Below are 27,701 nucleotides of genomic sequence, written 5' to 3' on the forward strand. Positions count from 1 at the left end.
TTAGATTGTAAAAAGTGACTCAATAAAATCAGCATTTTCAATATGAAACCCAATTAAAACAGAAGCCCTTCCCATTATGACTTTAGACTTATAAAAAAAATAAATAGCTTATGATTCTTACCCGGGGGTTAGTAGGTGCTACATAACAAGCCAAGAAAGCCAACCTGTAGGAAAGATCTCGAACTCCCAGAGCTTTCAGGCCCTGTATACCATCAAGCTCTGATCCTTGCGTCCCTGAAACTCGACTGCTTGTCTCTGCTCTTATACCTGATTTTGATACAAAGCAAAATTTTAACGAGCAGCAAGAGATAGGAACAACTGACTTGTCTGCCAAAATTTGGAAAATGATTTGGGCAGTCAAAACAAATATTTATAAAAATTGTGCAGTATTTTGCTTTTGATTTGTAAAAATTGTGATCACTTTACTTACAATTTACTAAAGCTTTTTACAGCAAAAGTTTAATTTTTATACACCATTTTATACCAGCAATTACTTTTTTTTATGAAAGGGGAAATACATTTCCAGCAGGTAGACTGTAAAATTAGTTGGCAGGGTGATGTAGATAAAATGTACTTATTGCAGTTTCCACAGATATCAAAGATAAGATTTGTATTAATTATCCACCACTTTGCAAACAAGTTGCGAGTAGCTTTCTTTTAGTCTTGTCTCCCCAAAGTCATATCTCAGATATTTATATTATAAAGCTTTTTACGCTCTGCCTCCTGTACTGGATTTGCAGTATTTACCCAAGATGCAGGTACTTTATTTACTTTTTCCTCCTCACTCAAAAATCTTCCTTTTCGAAGTTATTTACAAGATTATGAGTGTTTTTCTCTTCTTTCCCCCCCCCCCACCACCCCCAGCCACTTTACTTACACAGCGAACCACAGAAATTTACAGCAGAGACACCGCCGTTTGGTCCATCATGCCTGTGCTGACTCTTTGCTAGAGCAATCAAAAACCAATCCCATTGCTCTACTCGTAGCCCTGTATTATCTTCTGGTTCAAATATTTATCCAATTTTCCCTTAAAAGATGCAATATCTGCCTCAACCACTCCCTGTGGAAAAGCATTCCAATTTCCAACCTTGTACATAAAAAAATTCTTCTAACCTCTCTTCACTCAACCTGATCTCTCTTCCCCCTCCCACCCCCCCACCACCACCACTGATTCTCCAATCAGAGGAGACAGACTTTCCCTATTCACTCTATCAAAACCCTTCATATTTTAAAGACCTCTATTAAATTGCCTCAGCCTTCTCTGCTCCAATGGAAATAGTCCCAGTATCTCACATCTCCTCATGACGAGAGTGTTGCATCTCTGGCATCATCCTGGTACACTGTAAACTCTATGGTTTTAATATCCTTTCTAAAATGGGCCACTCAAAACTGCATACAGTACTCCAACAGTGGCCTAACCGATCTTTTGTGCAAATTCATTACTTCTTTAGTTTTGTTCCCTATTTATGAAACCTAAAATGCTGATGTCTTTTTTCTTTACAGTTTCAGGGAATTCTGCATTTGAACCCAGAGGTCTCTGTTCATCCACACCCTTCAGTGTCTTTACATTAAGTGTATTATCCCATTCCTGTTTTTTCATCCCAAAATATATGAAGTCACATTTATCCACATTAAATAGATTAGTAATTTAACTGATTTGTGTTTATTTGAATCAAACAAGGCTTTTTGCTCTTTGGAAGTGATGTATGACATTTGAGGTGCAATGCTCTGAAGCCATGCTTTCAGGTGTGGCACCTTTAAAGATGTAATGCTATGGACACATGCAAGATCCAGGGGTTTTAACTATACGGATGGATCTAGAGAGCAATTTTGTATAAGACTGTTGTAGGGGAGGAAAAGAAGGAATAAGATAACTTAAGCAAGTTCAAGCTTATGGAATTGGCTGCCATCTTGCAATACCAATTTGTTGAAGTATTCAAAAGAAAATTTGATGAATTCCTAATTCAGAAGAGAGGAAGCAAATACGAGGTGGGAAAAAGCTGGAAAATAGATCAGATCATCAAATAAGGTGTGTATAACTGGAGTGAATTACCTTGTTTCTTTTGAACACAATCATATTAGGTGTATCAGTTTATACATACAACTTGATTTGAAAATATATTCTTATTTATCTCACTGTAACTTGGGTCTATTCATTGTATTGCAATGTGGAACGAATAAAAATGTGGATACTAATTGCTGAATGGGGATTCCTTTAACTCAAGTATAGTGGATAGTTGTTGCCTTTTTAATAAGTTTACACTTTCTTACCTGGTGTAGCTAGTTGGCCAACATCAGGGACTACAATCAGTGTACCAGTGAAGTCACATCTGTCCCCAGCCTGAGCCATTTCCACAGCCTCTGCTCTCATTATGATCTCCACACTGCGTGGAATGCTGCCACGAGGAAGCTCTGCCTGGGTTTCTTGAATTCGTACCTACAATAAAAGTACATTTTTCCCCAAGCTGCAAGTTAAATTTTCCCTTTCAGTTTTCCATGTTTCTTCTGCACCACCTTTTCCTATTTGAGGGTCAGGCAGGTAACTTGTTCATGTGCCCATCAAATCACCTCTGATAATGGTGTACAACATGAGGACACCCTCAGATTCTCTGCCATGACATGCAGGGATGGGCTGAGCCTGCACTCAGGACTTTCCCCAAGCAAGGTACAACTCATTGTATGCAAGGCAATCTCAGGCTTGAATGTGGCTTCCTACCACACCATGGTAGGGAATGTAAATTAGAGATTGCGGGATAGAGTTCTTATTTTTGAGGAGGGCTGGTGTGTTTACTTTAGCACTGTTTAGGTTTCTTTGAAGTCACCACATTCTGTCAACGCTAGTTCTGTCAAGGGGGGAGAAAGCAAATTGAGAAGTCACTGAGGAAAAAATTATAAACAAATTTTGTAGAAATCTGCAGTAGTAACTAATAGAGTTTAAAGAAAGGTACTTTGAACTATAAAAAGTTCCAGTACATGATGCGGAAAGAGGTGAGAATGAAGCAGCAAAACAGCAACTGGAACAGAGACCTGCAGCAACTAAAAGAAAAAAAAAGACTTGGAACAGCTGGCCAGCTGCCAGTTACCAGATAATGAGGGATGAGCAGCAGGTGCCCCACGTTCAGTCTTTTAAAGACAACAAAAAAACCAACATGCATTTATATAGCACCTTTAACATAATTAAACATCCCAAGGCGCTTCACAGGAGCAATTTTCAAATAGGATACCGAGCCACATAAGGAGATACTAGGACAGGTGACCAAAAGCTTGGTCAAAGAGGTAGGATTTATGGATTGTCTTAAAGGAGGAGTGAGAGGTAGAGAGGCGGCGAGGTTTAGGGAGGAAAATCCAGACCTTATGGCCTAGGCAGCTGAAGGCACAGCCGCCAACGGTGGAGCGATTAAAATCAGGGATGCGCAAGAGGCAAGAATTGGAGGAGTGCAGATCTGAGTGTTGTAGGGCTAGACGAGGTTACAGAGATAGGGAGCAGATACCGGCTATTTTACGGAGGTGGAACCAGGCAATCTTGGTGATGGAGCGGATAAGTGGTCGGAAGCTCATCTCAGGGTCAAATATGATGCCAAGGTTGCGAACAATCTAATTCAGCCTCACAGTGGCCAGGGCGAGGGATCGAGTTGGTGGCTAGGGAACGGAATTTGCAGCAGGGACCAAAGACAATTGCTTCGGTCTTCCCAATATTTAGTTGGAGGAAATTTTTACTCATCCCGTCAGACAAGCAGTGTGACAAATGAGAGAGAGTGGAGGAGAGTTAGAGTTGGGCGTCATCAGCATACATGTGGAATCTGACATTGTGTTTTCAGATCATGTCGCCGAGGGGCAGCATGTGGACGAGAAATAGTAGGGGGCCAAGGATAGATCCTTGGGGGACTCCAGAGGTACCTGTGGGGGAGGGGGAAGAGAAGCCATTGTAGGTGATTCTGTGGCTAAGACTGGATAGATAAGAACAGAACCAGATGAGCGCAGTCCTACCCAACTAGATGATGGAGGAGAGGCATTGGAGGAGGAAGGTGTGGTCAATCATGTCAAAGGCTGCAGTCAGGTCACAAAGAACGGAGGAGGGGTAGTTTACCATAGTCACAGTCACATTGAATGTCATGTGACTTTAATAAGGGCCGTTTCAGTACTGTGGCAGGGACGGAAACTTGATTGGAGGGATTCAAACATGGAGTTGCGGGAAAGATGGGCACGGAAGACTGAAGTCATCTGGGAGGAGGAACAAGAGTGCAAGACTTGCAAAATAACTAAGAAGCTGACTGTACCAATGACACTGCCTCTTCCCTTACCAACTCTGTCAAAGTCAAAGTTTAGTGGGTCAGTGATCAGAGGAGGGTGGAAAATCAGGGGTCAGTCACCCGGTGGGGATGTGGGAGGGGGGGGGGGGGTGGGGAGGGGACGATCTGCATCCTAACTCCATTTACCCACCTTGGCTCCATATCCATTAATACCCTTGGCTCGCAAAAATCTATCGATCTCAGATTTAAAATTATTAATTGAGCCGGCATCTATTGCTTTTTGAGAGAGTATTCCATATTTCTACCACCCTTTGCGTGAAGAAGTGGTTCCTAACCTCTCTCCTGAATGGCCTACCTCTGATTTTAAGGTAATGTCCCCTTGTCCTATTCAACATTCAAAGAATTGATTTCATTCATATGAACATGTTCCCCATTCAAAGGTGGTAAAGAAAGGTTGCAGTGAGCATAAAGGTTGGGCATGCAATCAGAAAGGAGAGGGAGAACAGGAGAAATACAGAACCAGCTCCCTGTATTTCCAAAACTAACCTTCTGAAAATCCACAAAACGAGACTTGCTGGTATCCAAAATAAACCTGCGCCGATTAGCACAAACTGGGTTCTTGCAGATGGTTGGCTGTGTGTACCTGAACTGCTGCTCCACATCCTTGGTAACTGACTGGCAGTCCATACACAAGAAAGTACCAGTGACCAACTCAGGGTGAACAGGATGCGTGCGTACCACCTGCCCACTAATGCACAACAATGTCCCAATCTTCGCTGCTGTAAGTTCTCGAATTCTATTTACCAAAAGAGAATTGGTACACCAATATATTTATTCATATTTTCCAGGACCTTCAGTTTTAGTATTTTACAGATTACTCTACTTAGAGGCAAGCAGTTAAGCCATATAAACCAGGGAGGTCCCAATTGGGTCGGTGAGTTAGCCAATCTTAGCTGGGGTGATGCTAAGGATGCTACATTCAGAATCCAATTCCCGAGCATACAAGGTAAGGGCAAGATTAGACTTGTGGTCAAACAGCCAGCTGACACTCAATCTAGGCTCACTCAGAATGGGCATTTTGGCATTGTGCTGCAGGGCACCCATCTCAGAAAAATGTACCTTGTGAGAGTCATAGAGGTGGGTAGAAATTGACAAGCAAAAAAAAAACATTTTAGTTTACAGGAAAACACATTCTGCTGAACTACGCCGTAATGAATTATATAAAAAGGGATTTGTATTGTGTTTATACTTTAGAACTGCAGGTTACAAGCAGCCTGGGAGCAGACGTTATGTGCAATCCCTTTCCCCAAATTTTGCATCGTGACTTTCCAATTCAGTATTCAGTATTGTGCAATTAAGCCCAGCACAAAAAGGGAACAGAAAACCTGAGGCACTGTCCTTCCACCAACCCAAGGTTTCCTGTTGGCATTGTGCCAGGGACAAAAGAACCTTGAAATGCTCTGTGGTTCAAGTCTCAATACCGTATGCATTTGGGACATCCTAGGGAAGTGTCCTGTCATGAAAATTGCACCGCTTTGCTCCATTGCAGCAGGTGCGCCAGAATAAATTGGAACAGAGGGTATGCGCTGGCAAGGCATACCCTCTGTTCCAATTTATTCTGGCGCACCTGCTGCAATGGAGCAAAGCAGTGCAATTTTGCACTATTAGTACCTCTTAAAGCAGTATCACCCTCAGATGGACCAGTATAATTTTTTTTTAAAACTTTGTGGGGTTTTTTCTGTTTGATTGGTTTTGAAACTTTTTTTTTTAAGTCTTTTTCAGTTCTAGTTAGTTTATTTTTATTTAGCTCGTTATGACCTACCAATCACAAGTGCATCACTGCCACATGCAACAGCTTGCACTGATAGGTTGGGTATTCCTTTGGATTTCCATCTGGGAACTGCAGACCAGCTGGATTTATCAGAGGGATGTTTGCCTGTAGCTAAAGTGGGTGTCCAGAACCATTACACAGGTAGGGTGGTCCAGAGATCCCACCAGACCTTCTTGGGCATGTCACAAGAGGCCTGTCACCATGTTGGGATTGAGCCCTCAAGATGGCATCAGGTTCTCCCAGCAATTGTCTCAAGAGGTTGGAAGTTGATAGATGTGCACAACCTGCAAGTCACCGAGTGTCAGTGCGTGACTGTGCATTATGCAGCTAGGTTGTTCTAAAATGACTTAAGGGGTTAGGCACTGGAAAGATATGAATGTGCCATTGAGTTCAGATTGTACTTTGCATCCTGAAGCATGGATATGCATGAAATGTAAAGTATGAGCTACAAAGTTACACAAGGGCTTGGCATGGGTGAGGAGTGCATGTGGAATAAGCAATACTTTCCAGCAAGCAACCATTTGAATATATACAGTATAGTTGGGTACTGTTCAGTTGCCAGATTCCTTTGTGTGCTGTCTTGTTCTCCGCCTGACCCCTTATCCTGCAGGGAGTGTTCACAATGTTGAACCTGCTAACCAACTGCTGCCATAAATGGTGTCTTCAGGAAGCATGCTCTGAAGTGCCAGCTGCATGTGAATTTTGCCATCCCTGAAACATGTCATTAGGTGCAGTACACTCATTCACTTTCTGCCTCCCCCGTTTCTCAACCCCTCCTCTTCTCCCACCCCCGCCCCCCAAAGCATTGGCCAAAACTCACTAATATCTGAAATTGATTTGAAGCTTCATAAAGTTGAATTAAACATTTGTTCCCATATGCAGACTCAACTTTTTCTGTGCACATCCCTTTAATTTGGAGTTGATGGCCAGAAATTCTGCTTGCTCCATTGGGCTGACTTCTTGCTCAGGAGCAAAGCTGTGCAGGCAGCTATGCATAATTATTCTAACAAACTGGAATGCAAATTAGGGTGCCAGCAACACAGCACAGAAACCTCGCTTGTCCCATGAGCCTCTAATATCTTCGGAAAGCATTTCATGAGGTCACATTGGGAGCATTCCAGACAAAATGTCAGCTCCCAGATGGTCTCCAACTACGAGTTCAAAATGATAACAAGCAAGAGTGACAAGTGTACAGATATTTCTAATCTGAAAAACAAGTTTTAAAAAAATGAAATTGGAACATTTCACTCATTTAAAACCATCTGACGCTGCATTTGAAAAATTATTATAAACAGGTAGATGTGTCATTTTTCAAAGGGTACTTTAGGTAAACAGTGGTTACAGATATAAAAATACAAATTATTTACTTCTGTCTAGCTGGAAAGTCTTGAAAAGCAACATAAAACTCCTTAGAAGCAGGGATGTTTCCATTATCGCGAGCAAAGTTCCGCACTGCACGGCAAATGTATGGATAAATTCTGGGTTAAAAAAATTGACAGAATTAGGGATTTTTTTATTCTCCCAATTTTTTTTTGAAGCCCTGCTTCCTATTATCTGTTTCTTTTCTCCTTACAGCTGTGGTACTCCTCAGTTTTGGACCAACTGTGGCCCAATGCCCCCAAGCCCTTGCAATATATCCCCCCGCCCACCCACCCCCAAACCACTGGCTGCAAACAGTGCAAAGCCCCCTCCCTCAAGCGTCATATGACTCAGTCCCAGTAGCTGAGTCGACCTTGATCCCTAGGGGACCATTTAAGACGAGGCTCCTTCCAAATAAATGCTGCTTTCGTAATTTCATATTCCCAGCTCCCAAGCCAAAGGTATTTTGATTCTTACAATTCATTACATTTAAAACTGAAGGAATTCTTTTTCCCCCCCACGGAAAATAATGCCTTTTCATTCTAAATAAATACACCGTGCTTCGTCTGCTCTTAGAATCATACAGCACAGGAGGTGGCCAGTCGGCCCATCGCTCCTGTGCTAGCTCTTTGAAAGAGTTATCCAATTAGTCCTACTGCCCTGCCCTTTCCTCGTAGCCCTGCAAAATTTTCCTTTAAGTATATATCCGCTTCCCTTTTGAAAGTTACTATTGAATCCACTTTGTCAATGTAATTAAATAAATGGCCACTTTCATCATCTCTGGTTCCCAACTTCAAATCTGAACACATTTTCCTTCTTGTAATTCATTAGATTCAAAGCTGAAGGATTTTTTTCTGTGTTAAATAAATAAATCACGCTCTCAAAATGCTCGGTGAATGAATATCCATTTTCATGATTTCAAATTTGGAACTGCAAAACTGAAGGTATTTTCCTCATTATTATTTATAATTTATTATATTTTATATTTGAAACAAGTGAAACTATCCCCATTTCAGTAACTTCCTTCTCCCAGCATTCTGGATTTATTGATGCTGTTACTCAGTTAATTTAATTGGATAGATTCCATTCTTATTCTCTGTACTTTATGTTCTTCCAACAAAGTATTAAAATATTGATTTTTTTTCAGTAGCCATGTGAGGCACAATGTCAAATTCTTTAGAAATACTGAGAGAAGAAATATCAATGTTATACAGGTCTTTTAAGTCCTGTGTGCAACCCCATGGGAAATTAACCAGTATTATATGAAACTACATGGGACATGCGTTGCATTGAAAGCACCTGTGTAAACCAGTCCTTATGGGAAATCACATTATAGAAACATAGAAGAGTAGGCCATTCGGCCCTTCTCTGCCATTCAAAATGATTATGGCTGATCGTCTAACTCAGTACCCTGTTCCCGCTTTTTCCCCCATATCCCTTTAGCAAAAAAGTATCCACAGTTTTTCATCAGTACTTATACCACTGTAGGTGGTGCAGTGATGAAATTTTCAAGTACCATCTCAACTGGCCTGTCACATAGGCAAAGGAGGGAGAGGGGGGAAAGAACGAGAGGGGGAAGGAAAGGGAGGGATATGGACAGAGGAGGAGGGTAAAATCATCAGAAAAATATCAGATTATTTAATAATGTAATTTGACTTATTCAGTCACTAAATCAGTGCCCCTGATATTATCCCCTGCAAAGCAAATACCTCTATTGTTATAAAATAACAAATCCTTTGACTCATAGCGACACTATGGGAGAGTGACCAGAATCTAATAAAACAGCTTGCGCACTACTTTAAAACAAGACAACCTGATACATGCATCAACAGAAATAACTTTCTCAGACCTGTAATACTCCTCCTGAATGGTTGTTGCCAGCTGCTGATTATAATATTCCATATCAGTGAAGTTCACAAATAAAGTATTCCGCTCTGGTCGCATAAGCTCTAGAGTCCCTTGAAGATACTTGACATCCCCATCAACACTTTGAAACCTGAAAATATAATGGGGTTTAAGAAAATCAAACTCAATTGTAGGTTTGCAAAAATGCACATATTTGGATGTGTACATTACAAATGAAGGGCCATAACCAAAATTTGTTTACATAGAGTATAAACCCCAAAAATTCATTTTGCTAGTCAAATTTGTGAAGATTAATTTTCATTGTCTTTTGACTCAGTTAATTGTTGATCTTAAGGAAGTGATATATTAAACAAATAAAGCTCCTTTCAGCAATATCACAATAAATATTAAGGACTAATATTAAAGTTTAGTAATTTTATTGAAGACATCCCTGACCAATCAGTAGCATCACTTGCAAATCTCAAAATGACAAATAGCAAACATTTAATTTTGGATTTAAATATTGTCCAATGTTTTTCACTGCTACAATTAGCATGCTTAACATAATAATGTTGGGTGGATAGGCTATTTCAGTTAGATAGGTTAAGGAAGGCCAAGAAAAGTGAATATAATTACACAAGTGTAGAAGTAGGTTTGAGGTCATGAGCTACTTCTTTTCACCGAGAGTTATTAAACTATGGAACAAGTTGCCAGCTCGAGCAGCTCCTGCAGATACTCTAAGCATTCAAAGGGGAGCTGGACAAGTCCATTCAGAAAAGTTTTTTCAACCTTGGCCTTCCACTGTCAGAGTGGCAGGATACCATTCCAAGTTTCCAGCAGAAACTTAGACAGGCACCTTTGTTGCACCCCAATTATGGAAATTACCCCATCGTGGGATTTTGGATGTGGTCATGAGTAGGCCAAAGCAACAGGCGGAAGTCCCGCCCGGCTGTACTCTCTAGGATCTGGGAAAGTTTTATCCTGTTCTGTAACTCCAGCAATACTGGTTTACCACTAGATGGAGTGATAGTCACTTACTGGTTCAGCAGGACTTCAGTCACTCAAGGTACAGTGTGATATTTTAACTGAATAGATTCTTCAGAAGCTTATTCTGGTCATTTCTAATCTTATTTACCTCACTCCTGAATGGCCACTAGATTCATAACCAGCTATTAAGGTGTATCCTTGGCTCAGTGGTAGCATTCTCACCTCTGAATCAGAAGGTTGTGGGTTCAAGCCCCCCTCCACAGACATGAGTTCATAATCCAGGCTGACACTTCAGTGCAGTACTGCACTGTCAGAGGTGCTGTCTTTCAGATAAGACATTAAACCCAATCATTAAATTTTAAAACCAGGTTAGGATTTACTCCATAATTAACAGGTTATGGAATAGAGTGTGCCTGCACACACCAGGACTGAATTTGTTGCAATTTGTCCAGGCATCGTGAAGTCACGTTGTCACTGCTACTCCATTTCTGCTGCCTAAAGCTTGCACTTTTCATCAAGTCTATGGTGTTCTTTCTTCTGCTTAAATTTGCAATGATGTTCCTTGTTTTCAGGCTCAAATTTGTAGTATTAGTTCTTCTCCTCGTTTCCATCATTCGTTTGCAGCCTCCAGTTTAAGCAGTCTTTCTTTGACCTTTTCCCCTTCCGTTATGGTAACTCTAGGTTGGAATCTGCACTTCGCGCAGATAATTTTAAACGCTACCACTTGCAATTGTTGATTTACTGTTAATTTAATAATTTGAACAGTCAATTTTGGTCTGCTTACTGTATCACTGCCAGCACAGTTATGATTTGAGCTCCACCAGCTATTACTCTCATGTTCTGTGCTAATGACCACTCCCTACAATCTGAAGTGTGACCTTATACCTGGTGAAGACACCTTGCCTAGGTATTAAAAATTCAGATCTGCCTTAGACACCAAACCTTCCTGGGTTCAGTGGTATCAGTCTATCCCACAACTGGTCTGAGCAGCTTACTTTGATGGGTGTTGACTCACACTGCCCTATGTCTACTCGTAAAATATTGGGACCTTGGGGTGTAAGAACAAAATGGACCAGATCTCTATGTAGGCATACTCTTTTGCAGTGACCGAGAGCCGAGCACATAAAGCTGAGACCAATTCAAACACAGGCAGAAATTTGAAAGAGAGAGATGAGAGGACAGCAGGTTGGTGAGTAATACATTTTTTGCTCTCGAAGCTAGGGGAGTAGTTTAAACTAGGAACCTATAAATTGCTAATACTTTATTACATTAATAACTTAAACTAGATAAATTAATTAGTTTAAAAAATAACTAAAAATAAACCAAGTGAATAAAAACTTTAAGTAAATCAATAAAACAAGATTAGATAGCAATGGCAGTGCAAGTGGTGTGCCATAACTACAGCATGTGGCAATTTGTGGAGAGCAGCTTGATCCCAGACAATCACATCTGCAGTAAGTATCTGCAACTCGAAGAACCTCGGCTCAGAGTTGTTGAGCTGGAGTCCAAGGTGCAGACATTTCGATGCATCAGGGAGGGGGAGTGTTACCTGGACACTTTGACCCAGGAGGCTGTCACGCCCATTAGGTTAGGTAGTGGATTAGATTTGGTTAGTGGTCAGGAACAGGAGGAGGTGACTGCGAGTCAGGCAGGTAAGGGGACCCCAGATGCAGTGGTGGAGGAGCCTCAACTTTTGCCCTTGTCCAACAGGCACAAGATACTTGCCACCCATGTGAATGAGAACAAAGATTGCAAGGAGAATAGGCAAATTGCCCACAGCACCAAGGTACAGGAGGCCATTCAAGTCGTTGGGGGGGGGGGGGGGGCGGACAAAAAGAAATGTGGTAGTGTTAGGGGAATAATAAAGTCAGGGGGATAATAAAGTCAGGGGTTAGATACTGTTCTCTGCAACCACGACCGGGAGTCCCGAAGGCTGTGTTGCCTGCCCAGTGCCAGTGTTAAGGACATCGCCTCGCGGCTGAAGAACTTGAAGCAGGAGGGGGAGGAACCAGTTGTCATGGTCCACGTAGAAACCAACGACATAGGTAGAAATAGGAATGAGATTCTGCTGAGGGAGTTTGAGGAGCCAGGGTCCAAATTAAAAAGCAGAACCTCAAAAGGTAATAATCTCTGGATTACTATCTAAACCACGCACAAATTGGCATAGAGACAAACAGATTAGATAGTTAAATGTGTGGCTGAGAGTGGTGCGAGAAGCAGGGGTTTAAACTCATGGGGCACTGGCACCAGTCCTGGGGAAAGAGGGAGCTTGTCCATTGGGATGGGCTCCACTTAAACCAGGCTGGAACCAGTGTCCTGGCGAATCAAATAACTCGGGCGGTAGATAGCGCTTTAAACAATAAGATGGGGGAGGGTTCAGGTAAGGATAATTTTATACGTCTAAAGAGAAAAGTCAAGGCTGTAGAGCAAAGTAGTGATTTAGGTAAAAACAAGCAGAGTGTGTCAGAAAAGGTCAGAGTTTACCAAAGGTAATAGGGTATTAGTGATTAAGGTCACATCAAGGAAAAATAGTAGAAAAAATTAAAATTAAAAGCACCGTATCTGAATGTACGAAGCATTCATAACAATATAGTTGAATTAATGGAACAGAGATAAATGGGTTTGATCTAGTAGCCATTACTGAGACATGGTTGCAGGTGGGAACTAAATATTCCAGGATACTGGACTTTTAGAAAAGATAGGCAAAATGGAAAAGGAGTGGGGGTAGCCCTGATAATAAAGGATGAGATAAAGACAGTAGTGAGAAACGGTCTTAGCTCAGAAAAATCAGGGTGTGGAATCAGTATGGGTAGAGCTAAGAAATAACAAGGGGCAGAAAACACTGGTAGGAGTAGTTTATAGGCCCAACACTAGTTATAGTGTTGGACAGAGTATAAAATCAGGAAAACAGGAGCATGTAACAAAGGGCAATGCAATAATTGTGCGGGACTTTAATCTTAATATAGACTGGGCAAATCAAATTGGCAAAAGTAGTTTGGAGGACTAGTTCAAGGAATGCATTCGAGTCAGCTTCTAGAACAATATATCGAGGAACCAACTAGGGAACAGGCTATTTTAGATCTAGTATTGTGTAATGAGACACGGTCAATTAGTGATCATATTGTTAAAGATCCTCTGGGGGGCAGAGTGATCATAATATGATGAATTTCATATTGAGTTTGAGAGTTCATTCATAGGTCACGGGTTTGGGAGGTGCTGTCGAAGAAACCTTGGCGAGTTGCTGCAGTGCATCCTGTGGATGGTGCACACTGCAGCCACGGTGCACCGGTGGTGGAGGGAGTGAATGTTTAGGGTGGTGGATGGGGTGCCAATCAAGTGGGTTGCTTTGTCCTGGATGAAGTTGAGCTTCGAGTGTTGTTAGAGTTCCACTCATCCAGAGAGGTGGAGAGTATTCCATCACACTCCTGCCTTGTAGATGGTGGAAAGGCTTTGGGGAGTCAGGAAGTGAGTCACTCGCCACAGAATACACAGCCTCTCACCTGCTCTTGTAGCCACGGTATTTATATGGTTGGTCCAGTTAAGTTTCTGGTCAATGGTGGCCCCGAGGATGTTAATGGTGGGGGATTCGGCGATGATAATGCCGATGCATTTCAAGGGGAGGTGGTTAGACTCTCTCTTGATGGAGATGGCACTTGTCTGGCGCAAATGTTACTTGCCACTTATCAGCCCAAGCTTGGATGTTGTCCTGGTCTTGTTGCATGTGGGCACAGACTGCTTCATTATCTGAGTGGTTGCAAATGGAACTGAACACTCTGCAATCATCAGCAAACATCCCCATTTCTAATCTTATGATGGAGGGAAGGTAATTGATGAAGCAGCTGAAGATGGTTGGCCCTAGGACACTGCCCTGAGGAACTCCTGCAGCAATGTCCTTGGGCTGAGATGATTACCCTCCAACAACCACTACCATCTTCCTTTGTGCTAGGTATAACTCCAGCCAATGGAGAGTTTCCCCCCTGATTCCCATTGACTTCAATTTTTCTCAGGCTCCTTGATGTCACACTCAGTCAAATGCTGCCCTTGATGTCGAGGGCAATCACTCTCACCTCACTTCTGAAATTCAGCACTTTTGTCCATGTTTGGACCAAGGCTGTAATGAGGTCTGGAGCAGAGCGGTCCTGGCGGAACCCAACTGAGCATCGGTGAGCAGGTTATTGGTGAATAAGTGCCACTTGATAGCACTGTCGACGACACCTTCCATCACTTTGCTGATGATTGAGTGTAGACTGATGGAGCGGTAATTGGCCGGATTGAATATAGTTAAGTCCGAAACAAGGATCTTAAATTTAAACAAAGCCAATTATGTAGGTATGAGGGGAGAGTTGGCTACAGTGGATATATGACAGTAGATAAGCAATGGCAAACATTTAAAGAAATAATTAATAATTCTCAATGAATACACATTCCCTTGAGGAATAAAAACTCCACAGGAAAAGTGATCCAACCGTGGCTAACTAGAGAAGTTAAGGATAATGTTAGGTTAAAAGAGGCTTCGAATGTTGCCAAAAAGAGAAGTAAGCCTGAGGATTGGGAGGGTTTAGAAATCAGCAAAGGATGACCTAGAAATTGATAGAGGAAGAAAATTGAATGAGTGTAAACTAGCAAGAAATATAAAAAATATTGTAAGAGCTTCTACAGGTATATAAGGAAGAAAATTGCATGTAAAATGAATTGTTGATGCATCTTTTCTCCCCCAATTTCTCCTGCTTGTTTTAACTACTTACATAGAACTACTTTGAAATTACAACATGGAAACAGGTCATTTGGCTCAACCAGCCAGTTTTGGTGTTTATTCTCAACATAAATTGTAGTCCTAATTCCATATGCATGCCCTGTTCTCATGTCCCTTTTTCCTTCAACCACCTTTCTAACCTATTAAATGTTGACATGGTCTCTACTTCAATCACAAATTCCAGTGCTTAATTTTACAGCCTCACAACCCTCTGAAAATGTTTCTCATGTTTTGTCCTAAGTCTCACATTTAATCTTGTATCTATGCTCCTTCATTCTAGATCCCTCAATCACTAGGAACATAGTCTACTTTGTCCCATCCCGTCACAACTTGAAACACCTCTATCAAATCACCCCTTTTGTCCTCTTTCTGCTCTACCTTTAGGCATACAGGACCATTGCCGTCAAGTCTGATGAAACCACTATACAAGGTCAAGAGCTCAGCAGTACAGTTGAGTCTTGCAGAGCAAATGAGGAAGATAAAAAAATGGGAGAAGAAGCCAAGAAAGGGAAGTTTGGAAAATTGAACCAAGACTGGAAAATGCAATTGAATAAGCCACTCCCAGTTTTAATTTTATAAAAAAATATTTGAGGGGGCATGGTGAAAGATTGTTAATACCTACATTGAACATCATATGATTAGTCAAAGTGAGAATGTTTAAGACTATCCCTGAGGAAGAGCAATAAAGACAGCAGAATAACCCTTAGTGTACTAAACAATTTTACATTAGAGCTCCTTGTTAAACAATTAAATAGCTTTCTTTTCAAATTGGGCCCATGTCCCTAATTGGATGGGGACAACAGAAAAAAATGGCTTTAAACTAGAAAAAAAAAGGAAAGGTTTGACTGGATAAGATAAAGAGCAAAAGAAAGAATATAGAGAAGAGATGAACAAAAGTGACAACTGGGCAAACACAAGTAGTATTTAATTTATGTGTAAAACAGTTTTAGTTGCTTCAGTAGTTTTAAGTAAATATTGCAGGAATAAAACTATTCCAAGATCTTTATTACTGCAATAGTGGAGTGGGTGTTTCAATCACAGTGGGAGGAGCTGAAAACTTACAAAACTGATTTTTCCCTCAATTTGCTACTGGTCTAAAGGTTAGTATAAATCTCTACTTTCATGTTTACCTCACACACATTTACAGCCACTACTGGTAAAACTAGCTTTTATTTTTAAAACTTGTAAAGTTATCATCAGGTCCTATAATTATTAACACTGCATTCCATTAATGCATTACAATAAAAATGTAACACTTACTCTTTGAATAGTTACATTCCTTTAATGTCACCTACATAATTCTTACATTTTGGAGCCTAGCTGAGATTTAGACTACAGGGACAAGATTAGATACAACAATCTCCTTACATTTATAGAAGCACCCCTTGTTTCAAAGCACCACACAAGATGGGAGCATTTGAGTGTAGGAAATGAAAGAATTTGCAGGGAGGGAGGGGAGAAGAAAATAAAAAGAAAAAAGGTGCAATTTAAGATGAAATGTTTGTGGCATTCACAATTTCATACCAGTAGTTTTGTTTTTAAAAAAGTGGTATGATCTGATGAAATATCATGCTTGGTCACTTCACTGTTTGTAAACAATGCAGTAATATGGTCTGCAATGAGAAACATTTTGTTATTATTCAATCTTCCTACTATGGCTTTTTAAATCAACGTAAGTATATAAATAAGAGTATATTGTATCCTCTACAGTCCAAATTGTTGCTATGTTAAAAACACAGCGGTACCTCCACCTCAGCACTTTCAGCACAAGTGACCAACCCAATGCTGCATTCATCACATCATTGTGCCAGAGACAGATGGGACCATTTGCTCAACCTAGTTACAAATTAAAAACTATCCCTACCAGGATATGAAGTGTGATCCTTTGCTTGAAATTGGTGAAGACTGTAAAGAATTTCGTTTTAAAGTTAGTTACTGACCTTGGAATTTCAATTAACAGCCATTACTGAAGAGCTACTGTAGAGGACACTACAGTACTTTGCTCCTATTAATAAAACATTTTCATTTTAGTTACTTATCAATATTTTAAATCTATTAACTGCACCAGCCGTGAGCAGAACACGACCTTCATGTCACTGAACCCTTCTGTATTAGATATCACGTTTGTGATTTATGACTTCGTAGCGTAATTATGGTTATTGTCCATGAAAAGTTACATAAAAGCACTAGCCTTGGCCTCCACAAAAAGTGACCCTATTAGAGCAGTCCGCTGCATTTAACAGAATAACTTGCGTTTTTTGTAAAATATCACAAGACAGCAAAATTACAAACGTGCCCCAATTTTCATTTACCAAAGCAACGTCTTAAATTGCTGAGCCACCCTCTGCTAGGTTAAGTCATTTTCGTTGCACTTACACTTCCAAAAACTCCAAGAAAAGTTTCTGGCACTTTTCAGCCAGCTCATCTTTAACTTGCTGCCTTGCGACATTATCTGCTGGATCCTGCCCCACATCCATCCCGCCTGAGAGAGAGAGAGAGAGAGAGAGAGCACAAAGCACACGTTACCAACGCAACCCTTCCCCAAACCCATTTCAAACTTCCCGCCGCCGCATCCCCACGTGACTGCGCGCGAAAACCCATTGGTCGCAGCAGGAAGACTGATTGTAACGTCACTGGCAAGTGTGTGGTCACTGGCCAATGGGGAGGGAACCTCTTGTTGATTGGCTTTCAGGAGCTGTCAATGTGCAGATGTGGGGAAAGGTACAAACTTTGTAGAGATGTAGTAGAGTTTGAAAGATGAAGCCATTAAGTAGGTTGATTTTGAAAAAGCTGTATGAGTTATTTTTAAAGTCCACAGTACATTTTTAAAAAATCATTTAATATTCTGTTGATTCCAAAAAGTCTGTTCAGTGAAATCCACTCACCCACCATAACTACCATTTTTGGTGAGTGTGCTGCTGTGTCTTCCAGATGGTGTGTGAGTATAGTGACAGACAAGATAGGGTTATATCAAAAGCAAAATACTGCAGATGCTGGAAAACTGAAATAACAAGAAATGCTGGTAATACTCAGCAGGTACTACTCAGTTGGTAATACTCAGCAAGTACTCTCGGTTGATAATACTCAGCAGGTAGCGAGAAAAAGAGATTAACATTTCAGGTCGATGATATTTTGTCAGAACTGGTTATATCCCATTGTTACTCAACATTTTCAAAAAATGGTACCCTGCACATGAACCAGAGTACACTGTACCGCTATTATATTTTTAAAAAGCCATAAGCCATATCTCCTTAAATAGAACAATATATTTTTTATATTTGTTCTCTGATATAGGTGACACTGGCAAGGCCACATTTATTGCCCGTCCCTAGTTACCCTGATAAGGTGGTGGTGGGCATTGTTAGACCACTGCAGTCCTTGTGGTGATAGTGCTCCCTCAAAGGTATTAGGGAGGGATTTCCAGGATTTTGATGCAGCGACAATGAAGAAACAGTAATATACGTCGAAGTCCCCATGAAGGGCTGCAGAATTTCAACCCCATATTCTCAACAAAACAAAAATGAAATTATTTTTTTTCTATTTGATAGATTTGTTTCTCCAACACATTGGGCTCGATGTTACCAGGCCTGCGGGTTTCCGGCGGGTTGGGTTTCGGGAGCGTGGTCAACACGCTCGGTGAAATTAGTGGGTTGCCCGCGCAATCGTAGCAGGCAACACACTAATAGGAATCAATTATCTGCTCCTCCGGGGTCCGCGCTGCTGGTCTGCGCGTCGGGCAGGCTGCGCATGCGCAGTACGATCTGTCAGCTGGAGGCGCTCTATTTAAAGGGGCAGTCCTCCACTGACAGATGCTGCAACCAATGGAACAAATTACAGCATAGAGCAGCCCAGGGGGAAGGCTGCTCTCAGTTTAATGACGCCTCACCCCAGGTATCATCAGATGGGGTGAGGAGGAGGGCGAAGACAGAGATCTTCCACCCGGCGGGCGGGAGGAAGCGGCCAGCCTCTGCCACCAAGAAGGCCTGGCTCGAGGTGGCAGAGGGGGTCACCTGCGCCACCAACATATCGCCCACCTGCATACAGTGCAGGAGGCGCTGCAATGACCTCAGTAGGTCATCCACAGTGAGAACACGAAGTCTTTCCCCTACACTCCATCTGCCACAACACTGCCCCAACCCCACATCTCCTTCGGCACCGCCAACACTACTCTGTCACATCACCCCTCATACCCACTCAAACCCCATCCTCATCTTACCTCCACCTACTCACCTCGCCAGTACTCATCCTGCCACTAACACGCGACCCAATCCTCATACAATCTCATGGCTCTATCCGATACTCACCCTCTTGTGCATCTCCCTCAAGGCCAGCCTCACTCAACCTGCCACCACCTGTGCTGCAGCCACAGGGCATGAATCACATATGTGCAGTAGGCAGCATAAGGCAAATGTTTCGTGAGCATGAAGGGGATGCACAAGGGTGTCTGAGGGTTTGCCATGGGTGTTACCTATATTGAATTTCAGAGCAACAAACAGCACACATTATATTGGCACCACCACTGCCATGTCTCCGTGAATCCTGTCTGTTGTGTCCAATAATGCCCGCTCCTGGGTATCACTATGAGGACCCACCACTGATGCCACCCATCGTGTTACTACAGAGTAGGTGCAGGTGTATTTGCAGGGCTCTTCCGCGCAGACGACTGAGAGACATCGGCGGTGTAGCCGGCTGCACCCTGGAAGGATGCGGAGGAGAAGTTGTGGAGGGCAGTGGTGACTTTGACAGCAACAGGTAATCAGTTGGTGATGGGGCCAGCCAGGAGCAGCTCGGCATGAAAGAGCCTGCAGATCTCCACGACTACATGTCGAGCGAATCTGCGCCTCCGTGTGCACTGTTGCTCGGAGAGGTCCGGGGAGCTGCGCCTCGGTCTGTGGACCCTGTGGCGAGGGTAGTGCCCTCTGCGATGCGTCTCTCTCTGCGGTAGCCCTCCCTCCTGCTGTGCAGGTGGGCGTGCAACAACCCCGTGTTGGGGGGCTCCACGTCTCTGCGGCGGATGGCGTGGACTGCGAGGCTGCTGGGGCTGGTCATGCTGTTCGTCCTCCGAGGGTGTCCACGCACCACCCATCTGGCAGGTGTTGGTCTGAGGGGTTGTGCAGGGTAGGTGGGTGGTTCCTCGGACTGGGGCTGCGGTTTCGTGTCGGTCTGTCCTCTGGCTTGGCGGGGGGGTGGTGGGGGGCAGGGGTTGCCCTATGTGACGCGGTGGCCTCCTGCATGGGTGAGGGCTCTCCCCCGTGGAGTGCACCTTGGCACCTGCCACAGGCTGCTGGCTGCAACACGCCTGGTTGGAGAGAGACTGTTTCCCCCAGTGTGTGAAACACTCTGCGATGCAGGTAAAATCCCACACTTCCTCTTTTGACAGCTGATTCAGCTCATTAACTGACCTCAACAACCAAGGTAAGTACTCTCAAGTGGAACCCCGCTGGCTTTAATTGCCTGCGGGATTCCCACCAGTGGGGGCCACGCACGCAGCCGCGCACGTCATCGGGGAACCCGGAAGTGGTCGGGATCGCAGCGCGATCCGGTCACGTGACCGCATATCGGGATTTTCTGGGCCCCCCCGCTGGAAACCCGCAGGAAACCCGACCCTAAAATCGAGCCCATTATGTTGAACTTGTATGGAACCTTGGTTAGACCACACTTGGAGTACTGTGAACAGTTCTGGTCTCCATGTTATAGAAAGGATATAGAGGCATTGGAGAAGGTGCAAAAAAGATTCACAAGGATGATACCAGAACTGAAAGGATATACTTATCAGGAAAGGCTAAACAGGCTGGGGCTCTTTTCTCTAAAAATGAAAACGCTGAGGGCTGACTTGATGGAGGTCTTTAAAATAATGAAAGGATTTGATAGATTTGACTTAGAGAAAATGTTTCCGCTTGTGGGGAGTTCAAAACTCGAGGTGATAAATATAAAATAGTCACTAATAAATCCAATAGGGAATTCAGGAGAAATATTTTTACCCAAAGAGTGGTAAGAATGTGGAACACGCAACCACAAGGAGTAGTTGAGGCAAATAGCATAGATTCATTTAAGGGGAAGCTAGATAAGCACACGAGGGAGAAAGGAATAGAAGGGTCTGCTGATAGGGTTAGATGAAGTAGGGAGGGAGGAGGCGCGTGTGGAGCATAAATGCCACATAGACCAGTTGGACCGAATAGCCTGTTTCTGTGTTGTAGTTTCGATGTAACTCAATGTAACATTATGCAGCACATAGTCACTGTACTAAAAGTAATAAATATAAAATCTACTCTGCAGTACTTAGCTATAAGATACAATAGCGCCAATTTTAACTCAGGGCAGGAATCGAGGGTGTGGTAGCCAAAGAGGCCAGCAAATCATTCAGCCCCCCAGAGCATGAGGCCCGGGAAATTCCAACTCTTGGGCTTCATTTAAAGTTCCCACCGTTGACTCCCACCCGAAGCTGGCAGGAATGATGTAGAGGTCGGTGGGCGGGGGTGGAAAATCGCAAGGCTGCAGGCTGCCCCTGGAGATCAAAGGAAATGGACCCCGGCAAGGAAGGTATGTGGGCGGAGAGGGTCCACCCGATTGTGGCTGGAGGAAGAGGGGAAGCCCAGGGCAGAGGAGGCCCAAGGTTTCCTTGTTGGACTACAAGGAACCTCTGAGAAATTTAACATTTTAATACTGACCTGTGCCTCTTCTGGCATGATGCTGCTTGCCAAGTTAAATTGGTGTCGGAGTCCGAATGGCGTCATTGGACCTCAACATTTCAATATTTATGAGGCCCTCACCTGCCTGCAGCGGACAGTCTCCACGCTCCTGAGAACCCGAGAGTTAAAATATCAAAGAGCGGGAACGCAGCAGCTTCCGAGCTTCCGCCCAGCCTGCATTTTAACCCTTTGTACATCATTCCAGATGGACGGGCAAGGTTAAAATCAACCCTAATGTATTTTCTATATTGTTTCTTTGAGTTATTTATCTTTAATTTTTGTCTGTTTACGATCCTGTGAAGCGCATTCTGTATGCTACTCAGCAAGACATCAGCTTTATTGCAGAATCCCCTTAGCCATTGACATTTCCACAGATGTACATTTTATTGAAAGACTGCCATTTCTACCTAAAGCCTTGTCTCTCTGCTGAAGTGACTTCATTGTGTTAATTAAAATATTTTAAGCTGTTTTGAAAAGCAGCTTTTCATTATTCATAAATCAATAGTGACTACTGTTCTGGACAGGTTCCAAATAATTTCTGTTTTAAAATCCTCAATATAGTGTCATCTTTCTGACAGCCAATACAGCAGATCAAACTCATCTCCGGCCAATGTCCACCAATAGAAACTTTTCAGTTGTTGGTAGAAAATATTTCTGGAAGTTCAAGGTCTTATCAGGAATACATAACTCAATACCTGGCCACATCAAGGTAGACTTAATGCTGGCTTGAATTCATAAGAAGAATATCATATCAGCCTTTCCAAAAAACAATCTAGACTGAATATGCCTCAAGATGCAAGGGACCACAAAATACACACAAACATGATAGAATAGAGAATGAGCATTCCATAACATCATTAGGCTTCATCGTACATCTTCAACCATTCAATAAAGAATTGTCAAGTAAACATTTTGTTCGTCTGCGCTACCGCTGAAGCCTCGCTGGGAGTGAGTGTAGATCATGAATTTGGTTCATAGGCCTGCATGGCCAATTTGCAATGCAACACATTTCGAAGAAAAGAAAAATGGTGGGCAAAGTCATATGGTTATTTTATTCATTAGATCCCACTCTTCATTTCATGTTCTTCAGGCAGGCTCCACCCCTGATACTCATCTCGTCCATGTAAAAAGAACTCATGACTAATACACTGGCCGGGTTTGTTAAAGTTTGAATTTTGAAGCTAGAGGGGAATTTTAACCCTGACTGCGGAAATGCAATGCTGTTAGGTTGGGAGCTTCAGGATTCTGATCCTGCGGTGATGAAGGAACGATGATATATGTCCATGCCGGGGTGGTGTGTGAATTGGAGGGGGACTTAGAGCTAATGGTGTTCCCATGTACCTGCTGCCCTTGTCCTTCTAGGTGGTGGAGACTGCGGGTTTGGTCGAAGAAGCTGTTCAGTCTTCCTTTGTCTATTCTTCATGTGCAAGGAGCCTATTAAAATGAGGAGGAGGGACTACCTTTGCTTAAAGAATCATAGAAAGGTTACAGCACGGAAGGAGGCCATTTGGCCCATCGAGTTCGTGCCAGCTCTATGCAAAAGCAATCCAGCTAGTCCCACTCCCACGCCCTATCCCCGCAAATTTTTTCCTTTCTAGTACTCATCCAGTTCCCTTTTGAAAGCCACGATTGAATCTGCCTCCACCACCCCCCCCTTTGCTTGTGGATTTCCCGCCAGACCAACCTAGCAGGAAGAGGAAGCAGGGCTAGAAGAGGCCTAAACACAGCTTAACACAATTCTTCTCCAGCAAGCAGAACTTTCAACATCATAAAACCAGCCCTCCACTAAACTGGCAAGCAGCAGCACCTTTAAGGCCTTCTACTCACTGGATTTCCCTTCCCCAGACAATTACACTTTTTTTATTCATTCTGGGGACATGGCCATTGCTAGCAAGTCCGGCATTTATTGCTCAACTCTAGTTGCTCTTGAGAAGGTGGTGTTGAGTCTTCTTCTTGAACCACTGCGGTCCGTGTGGTGAAGATACTCCCACAATGCTGTTAGGTTGAGAGTTCCAGGATTCTGAGCCTGTGACGATGAAGGAGCGCAATATATGTCCAGGTCAGGGCGGTGTGTGCCTTGAAGGGGAACTTAGAGGTGATGGTGTTGCCATGCGTCTGCTGTCCTTGTCCTTCTAGGTGGTGGAGGTTGCAGGTTTCGGAGATGCTGTCGAAGAAGCTGCTTAGTCTTCCTGGGCTCGATTTTACCAGGCCTGCGGGTTTCCGGCGGGTTGGGTTTCGGGAGCGTGGTCAACACGCTCGGTGAAATTAGTGGGTTGCCCGCGCGATCGTAGCAGGCAACACACTAATAGGAATCAATTACCTGCTCCTCCGGGGTCCACGCTGCTGGTCTGCGCGTCGGGCGGGCTGCGCATGCGCAGTACGATCTGTCAGCTGGAGGCTCTCTAGTTAAAGGGGCAGTCCTCCACTGACAGATGCTGCAACCAATGGAACAAATTTCAGCATGGAGCAGCCCAGGGGGAAGGCTGCTCCCAGTTTAATGATGCCTCACCCCAGGTATCATAAGATGGGGTGAGGAGGAGGGCAAAGACAGAGATCTTCCACCCGGCGGGCGGGAGGAAGCGGCCAGCCTCTGCCACCAAGAAGGCCTGGCTCGAGGTGGCAGAGGGGGTCACCTGCGCCACCAACATATCGCCCACCTGCATACAGTGCAGGAGGCGCTGCAATGACCTCAGTAGGTCATCCACAGTGAGAACACGAAGTCTTTCCCCTACACTCCATCTGCCACAACACTGCCCCAACCCCACATCTCCTTCGGCACCGCCAACACTACTCTGTCACATCACCCCTCATACCCACTCAAACCCCATCCTCATCTTACCTCCACCTACTCACCTCGCCAGTACTCATCCTGCCACTAACACGCGACCCAATCCTCATACAATCTCATGGCTCTATCCGATACTCACCCTCTTGTGCATCTCCCTCAAGGCCAGCCTCACTCAACCTGCCACCACCTGTGCTGCAGCCACAGGGCATGCATCACATATGTGCAGTAGGCAGCATAAGGCAAATGTTTCGTGAGCATGAAGGGGATGCACAAGGGTGTCTGAGGGTTTGCCATGGGTGTTACCTATATTGAATTTCAGAGCAACAAACAGCACACATTATATTGGCACCACCACTGCCATGTCTCCGTGAATCCTGTCTGTTGTGTCCAATAATGCCCGCTCCTGGGTATCACTATGAGGACCCACCACTGATGCCACCCATCGTGTTACTACAGAGTAGGTGCAGGTGTATTTGCAGGGCTCTTCCGCGCAGACGACTGAGAGACATCGGCGGTGTAGCCGGCTGCACCCTGGAAGGATGCGGAGGAGAAGTTGTGGAGGGCAGTGGTGACTTTGACAGCAACAGGTAATCAGTTGGTGCTGGGGCCAGCCAGGAGCAGCTCGGCATGAAAGAGCCTGCAGATCTCCACGACTACATGTCGAGCGAATCTGCGCCTCCGTGTGCACTGTTGCTCGGAGAGGTCCGGGGAGCTGCGCCTCGGTCTGTGGACCCTGTGGCGAGGGTAGTGCCCTCTGCGATGCGTCTCTCTCTGCGGTAGCCCTCCCTCCTGCTGTGCAGGTGGGCGTGCAACAACCCCGTGTTGGGGGGCTCCACGTCTCTGCGGCGGACGGCGTGGACTGCGAGGCTGCTGGGGCTGGTCATGCTGTTCGTCCTCCGAGGGTGTCCACGCACCACCCATCTGGCAGGTGTTGGTCTGAGGGGTTGTGCAGGGTAGGTGGGTGGTTCCTCGGACTGGGGCTGCGGTTTCGTGTCGGTCTGTCCTCTGGCTTGGCGGGGGGGTGGTGGGGGGCAGGGGTTGCCCTATGTGACGCGGTGGCCTCCTGCATGGGTGAGGGCTCTCCCCCGTGGAGTGCACCTTGGCACCTGCCACAGGCTGCTGGCTGCAACACGCCTGGTTGGAGAGAGACTGTTTCCCCCAGTGTGTGAAACACTCTGCGATGCAGGTAAAATCCCACACTTCCTCTTTTGACAGCTGATTCAGCTCATTAACTGACCTCAACAACCAAGGTAAGTACTCTCAAGTGGAACCCCGCTGGCTTTAATTGCCTGCGGGATTCCCACCAGTGGGGGCCACGCACGCAGCCGCGCACGTCATCGGGGAACCCGGAAGTGGTCGGGATCGCAGCGCGATCCGGTCACGTGACCGCATATCGGGATTTTCTGGGCCCCCCCGCTGGAAAGCCGCAGGAAACCCGAGCCCCCTGTGTCTGTTTTTTATGTGCAAGAAGCTTATTAAAATGAGGAGGAGGGACTACCTTTGCTCACTGTGACCTATAATAGAACCAACAGAGAGGTCAGGTTAGCTATCACATCCCATCACTGTAAAATGTATCTGAAAGCACTAGCATTATTTACGAATTTCAAGACCAACCTTCTTATATATATATATTCTGATTAGAGCCCAATATATTCAGTGTAGCATTTTGATCTATATTAATCTGAGTGGGATCTCTTTCTTACCCCTTTATATCCATTTTATAATGCTATCCATTGGACCGCCATTCTCTCATTGTCCACATTATTAGCACTGCATTCTGATCATGCCCTATTCTTAAACAAACTTAACATTTGAAAATATCATACTGGAAAAAGGAAAGGACAAACCTCAGCAATTCATTGTGACAATATCCATTAATTACTTTTTTGCACCATTAAACCATTTCAGGACAAATACCAAAGTAGATAACGATTATATTTTCAGAAACTATGAGGAATGTTCTTATTGTGTCATATTGAATTATTTTCTTGTTTGTAACTGAAAGCACTGTAAATGAAGTGATTGGGAAATAAATAACAAATTTAAAATCAAATAGAGTTAATGAATTTCTACTAATTCACTAACTCTATTTGACAATTCTGGACAATGCAATGGATATATTTAATCATACTACTGTGAAGTGTTTAATTTTTTAGATTTTTAAAATTTTCTTTAAACCTTTATTTAAGACAGAAATTTTAGTAACTAAGAAAAAAAATGGGTTTGAAAACATTTTCAGAAAGTGTTTTGAACAATTTGTGGAAATTTAATGGCCAGATTGTGTAATTTAAATGAAAAGTTTACACAGGCAAAACCCATTATAAATGTGTACATATGAATTTATAATGGTAAATAGTTGACACAAAAAGTGTGACAAAAATGTCAAAAGGAAGTCAAGTTGTTAAGACAGGAAGTGCACGCAAATGTAAGACTTTTAATATATTACAGATGATTTATACTAGTGGTTTCATCTGCTCATCTTGCTATTTCACAGAATCAGCATAACTAAGTTGACCCTTATTCTATTTGTGCTAAATGTTCCTAGTTCACATCCCTGCTAAGATCTTTAATTATTTAGGCAAGTGGATATCCTATTTTATTTGGCATGCTGAAAGGCAAAGCATTAGATCAGAATGGTTATAGTCTGTAGAAGATTGCAGGGGGTATTTCCCTTCCAAATTTCCAATTCTAGTATCAGATTGCACACTTGCATACTCTTAACTTTCAATCCACAGCAGGATGTGGCCTAGATAGCAATGGAATACAATATGTGTGATGAAATTCCAATTCAGAATCTACTGTTTTTAAATCTAAAGAATGAATTTTGAGGAACGAGTGAACAACATCTAAATAACATTGCGATCTAGAATCTGATTAATGATTTTTTTTAAATGCTGATTAGTGCCACTATTTAATATCGTTACTTATGTGTTCAAATATTTATAAATCTACTATTAAAGCTGAAATGGCATCATATATTCCAGTTTCAAAGATGCTAATAAACTGATATGTGAGCTTCTTGCATATCTTTTACAACAGTTTAGGCTATGTTTAGGTAAAATGGATGCCTGATATTGAATGACCCAAATAAGATGGTGAAATAGAAGTGATTAGCTAACAGTATTTTCAAAAATAATTTCAAAAATAATTGGGGGCAAAACTGTCTCATTCACCCATTTTCTGGGCAGAAAACAGGGAA

General features: G+C 43.4%; 1 protein-coding gene across 1 annotated transcript in view; it reads right to left on the minus strand.

Annotated features, from left to right (window-relative positions):
• The window catches only part of LOC137334158 (maternal DNA replication licensing factor mcm6-like), an 82,909-nt gene extending 65,407 nt beyond the window's left edge, over positions 1 to 17,502 (minus strand). Inside the window, exons 1-6 of the mRNA XM_067998706.1 lie at positions 17,402 to 17,502; positions 9,290 to 9,436; positions 7,449 to 7,559; positions 4,797 to 5,046; positions 2,272 to 2,437; positions 122 to 267 (exon numbers count right to left, since the gene is read on the minus strand). Coding sequence (XP_067854807.1) covers positions 122 to 267; positions 2,272 to 2,437; positions 4,797 to 5,046; positions 7,449 to 7,559; positions 9,290 to 9,436; positions 17,402 to 17,502 — 921 coding nt within the window. The remainder of the gene's footprint in view (positions 1 to 121; positions 268 to 2,271; positions 2,438 to 4,796; positions 5,047 to 7,448; positions 7,560 to 9,289; positions 9,437 to 17,401) is intronic.
• Positions 17,503 to 27,701: the final 10,199 nt, after the last annotated feature.

The sequence above is a fragment of the Heptranchias perlo genome, chromosome 2, assembly GCF_035084215.1.
Source record: "Heptranchias perlo isolate sHepPer1 chromosome 2, sHepPer1.hap1, whole genome shotgun sequence".
Lineage (NCBI taxonomy): Eukaryota > Metazoa > Chordata > Chondrichthyes > Hexanchiformes > Hexanchidae > Heptranchias > Heptranchias perlo.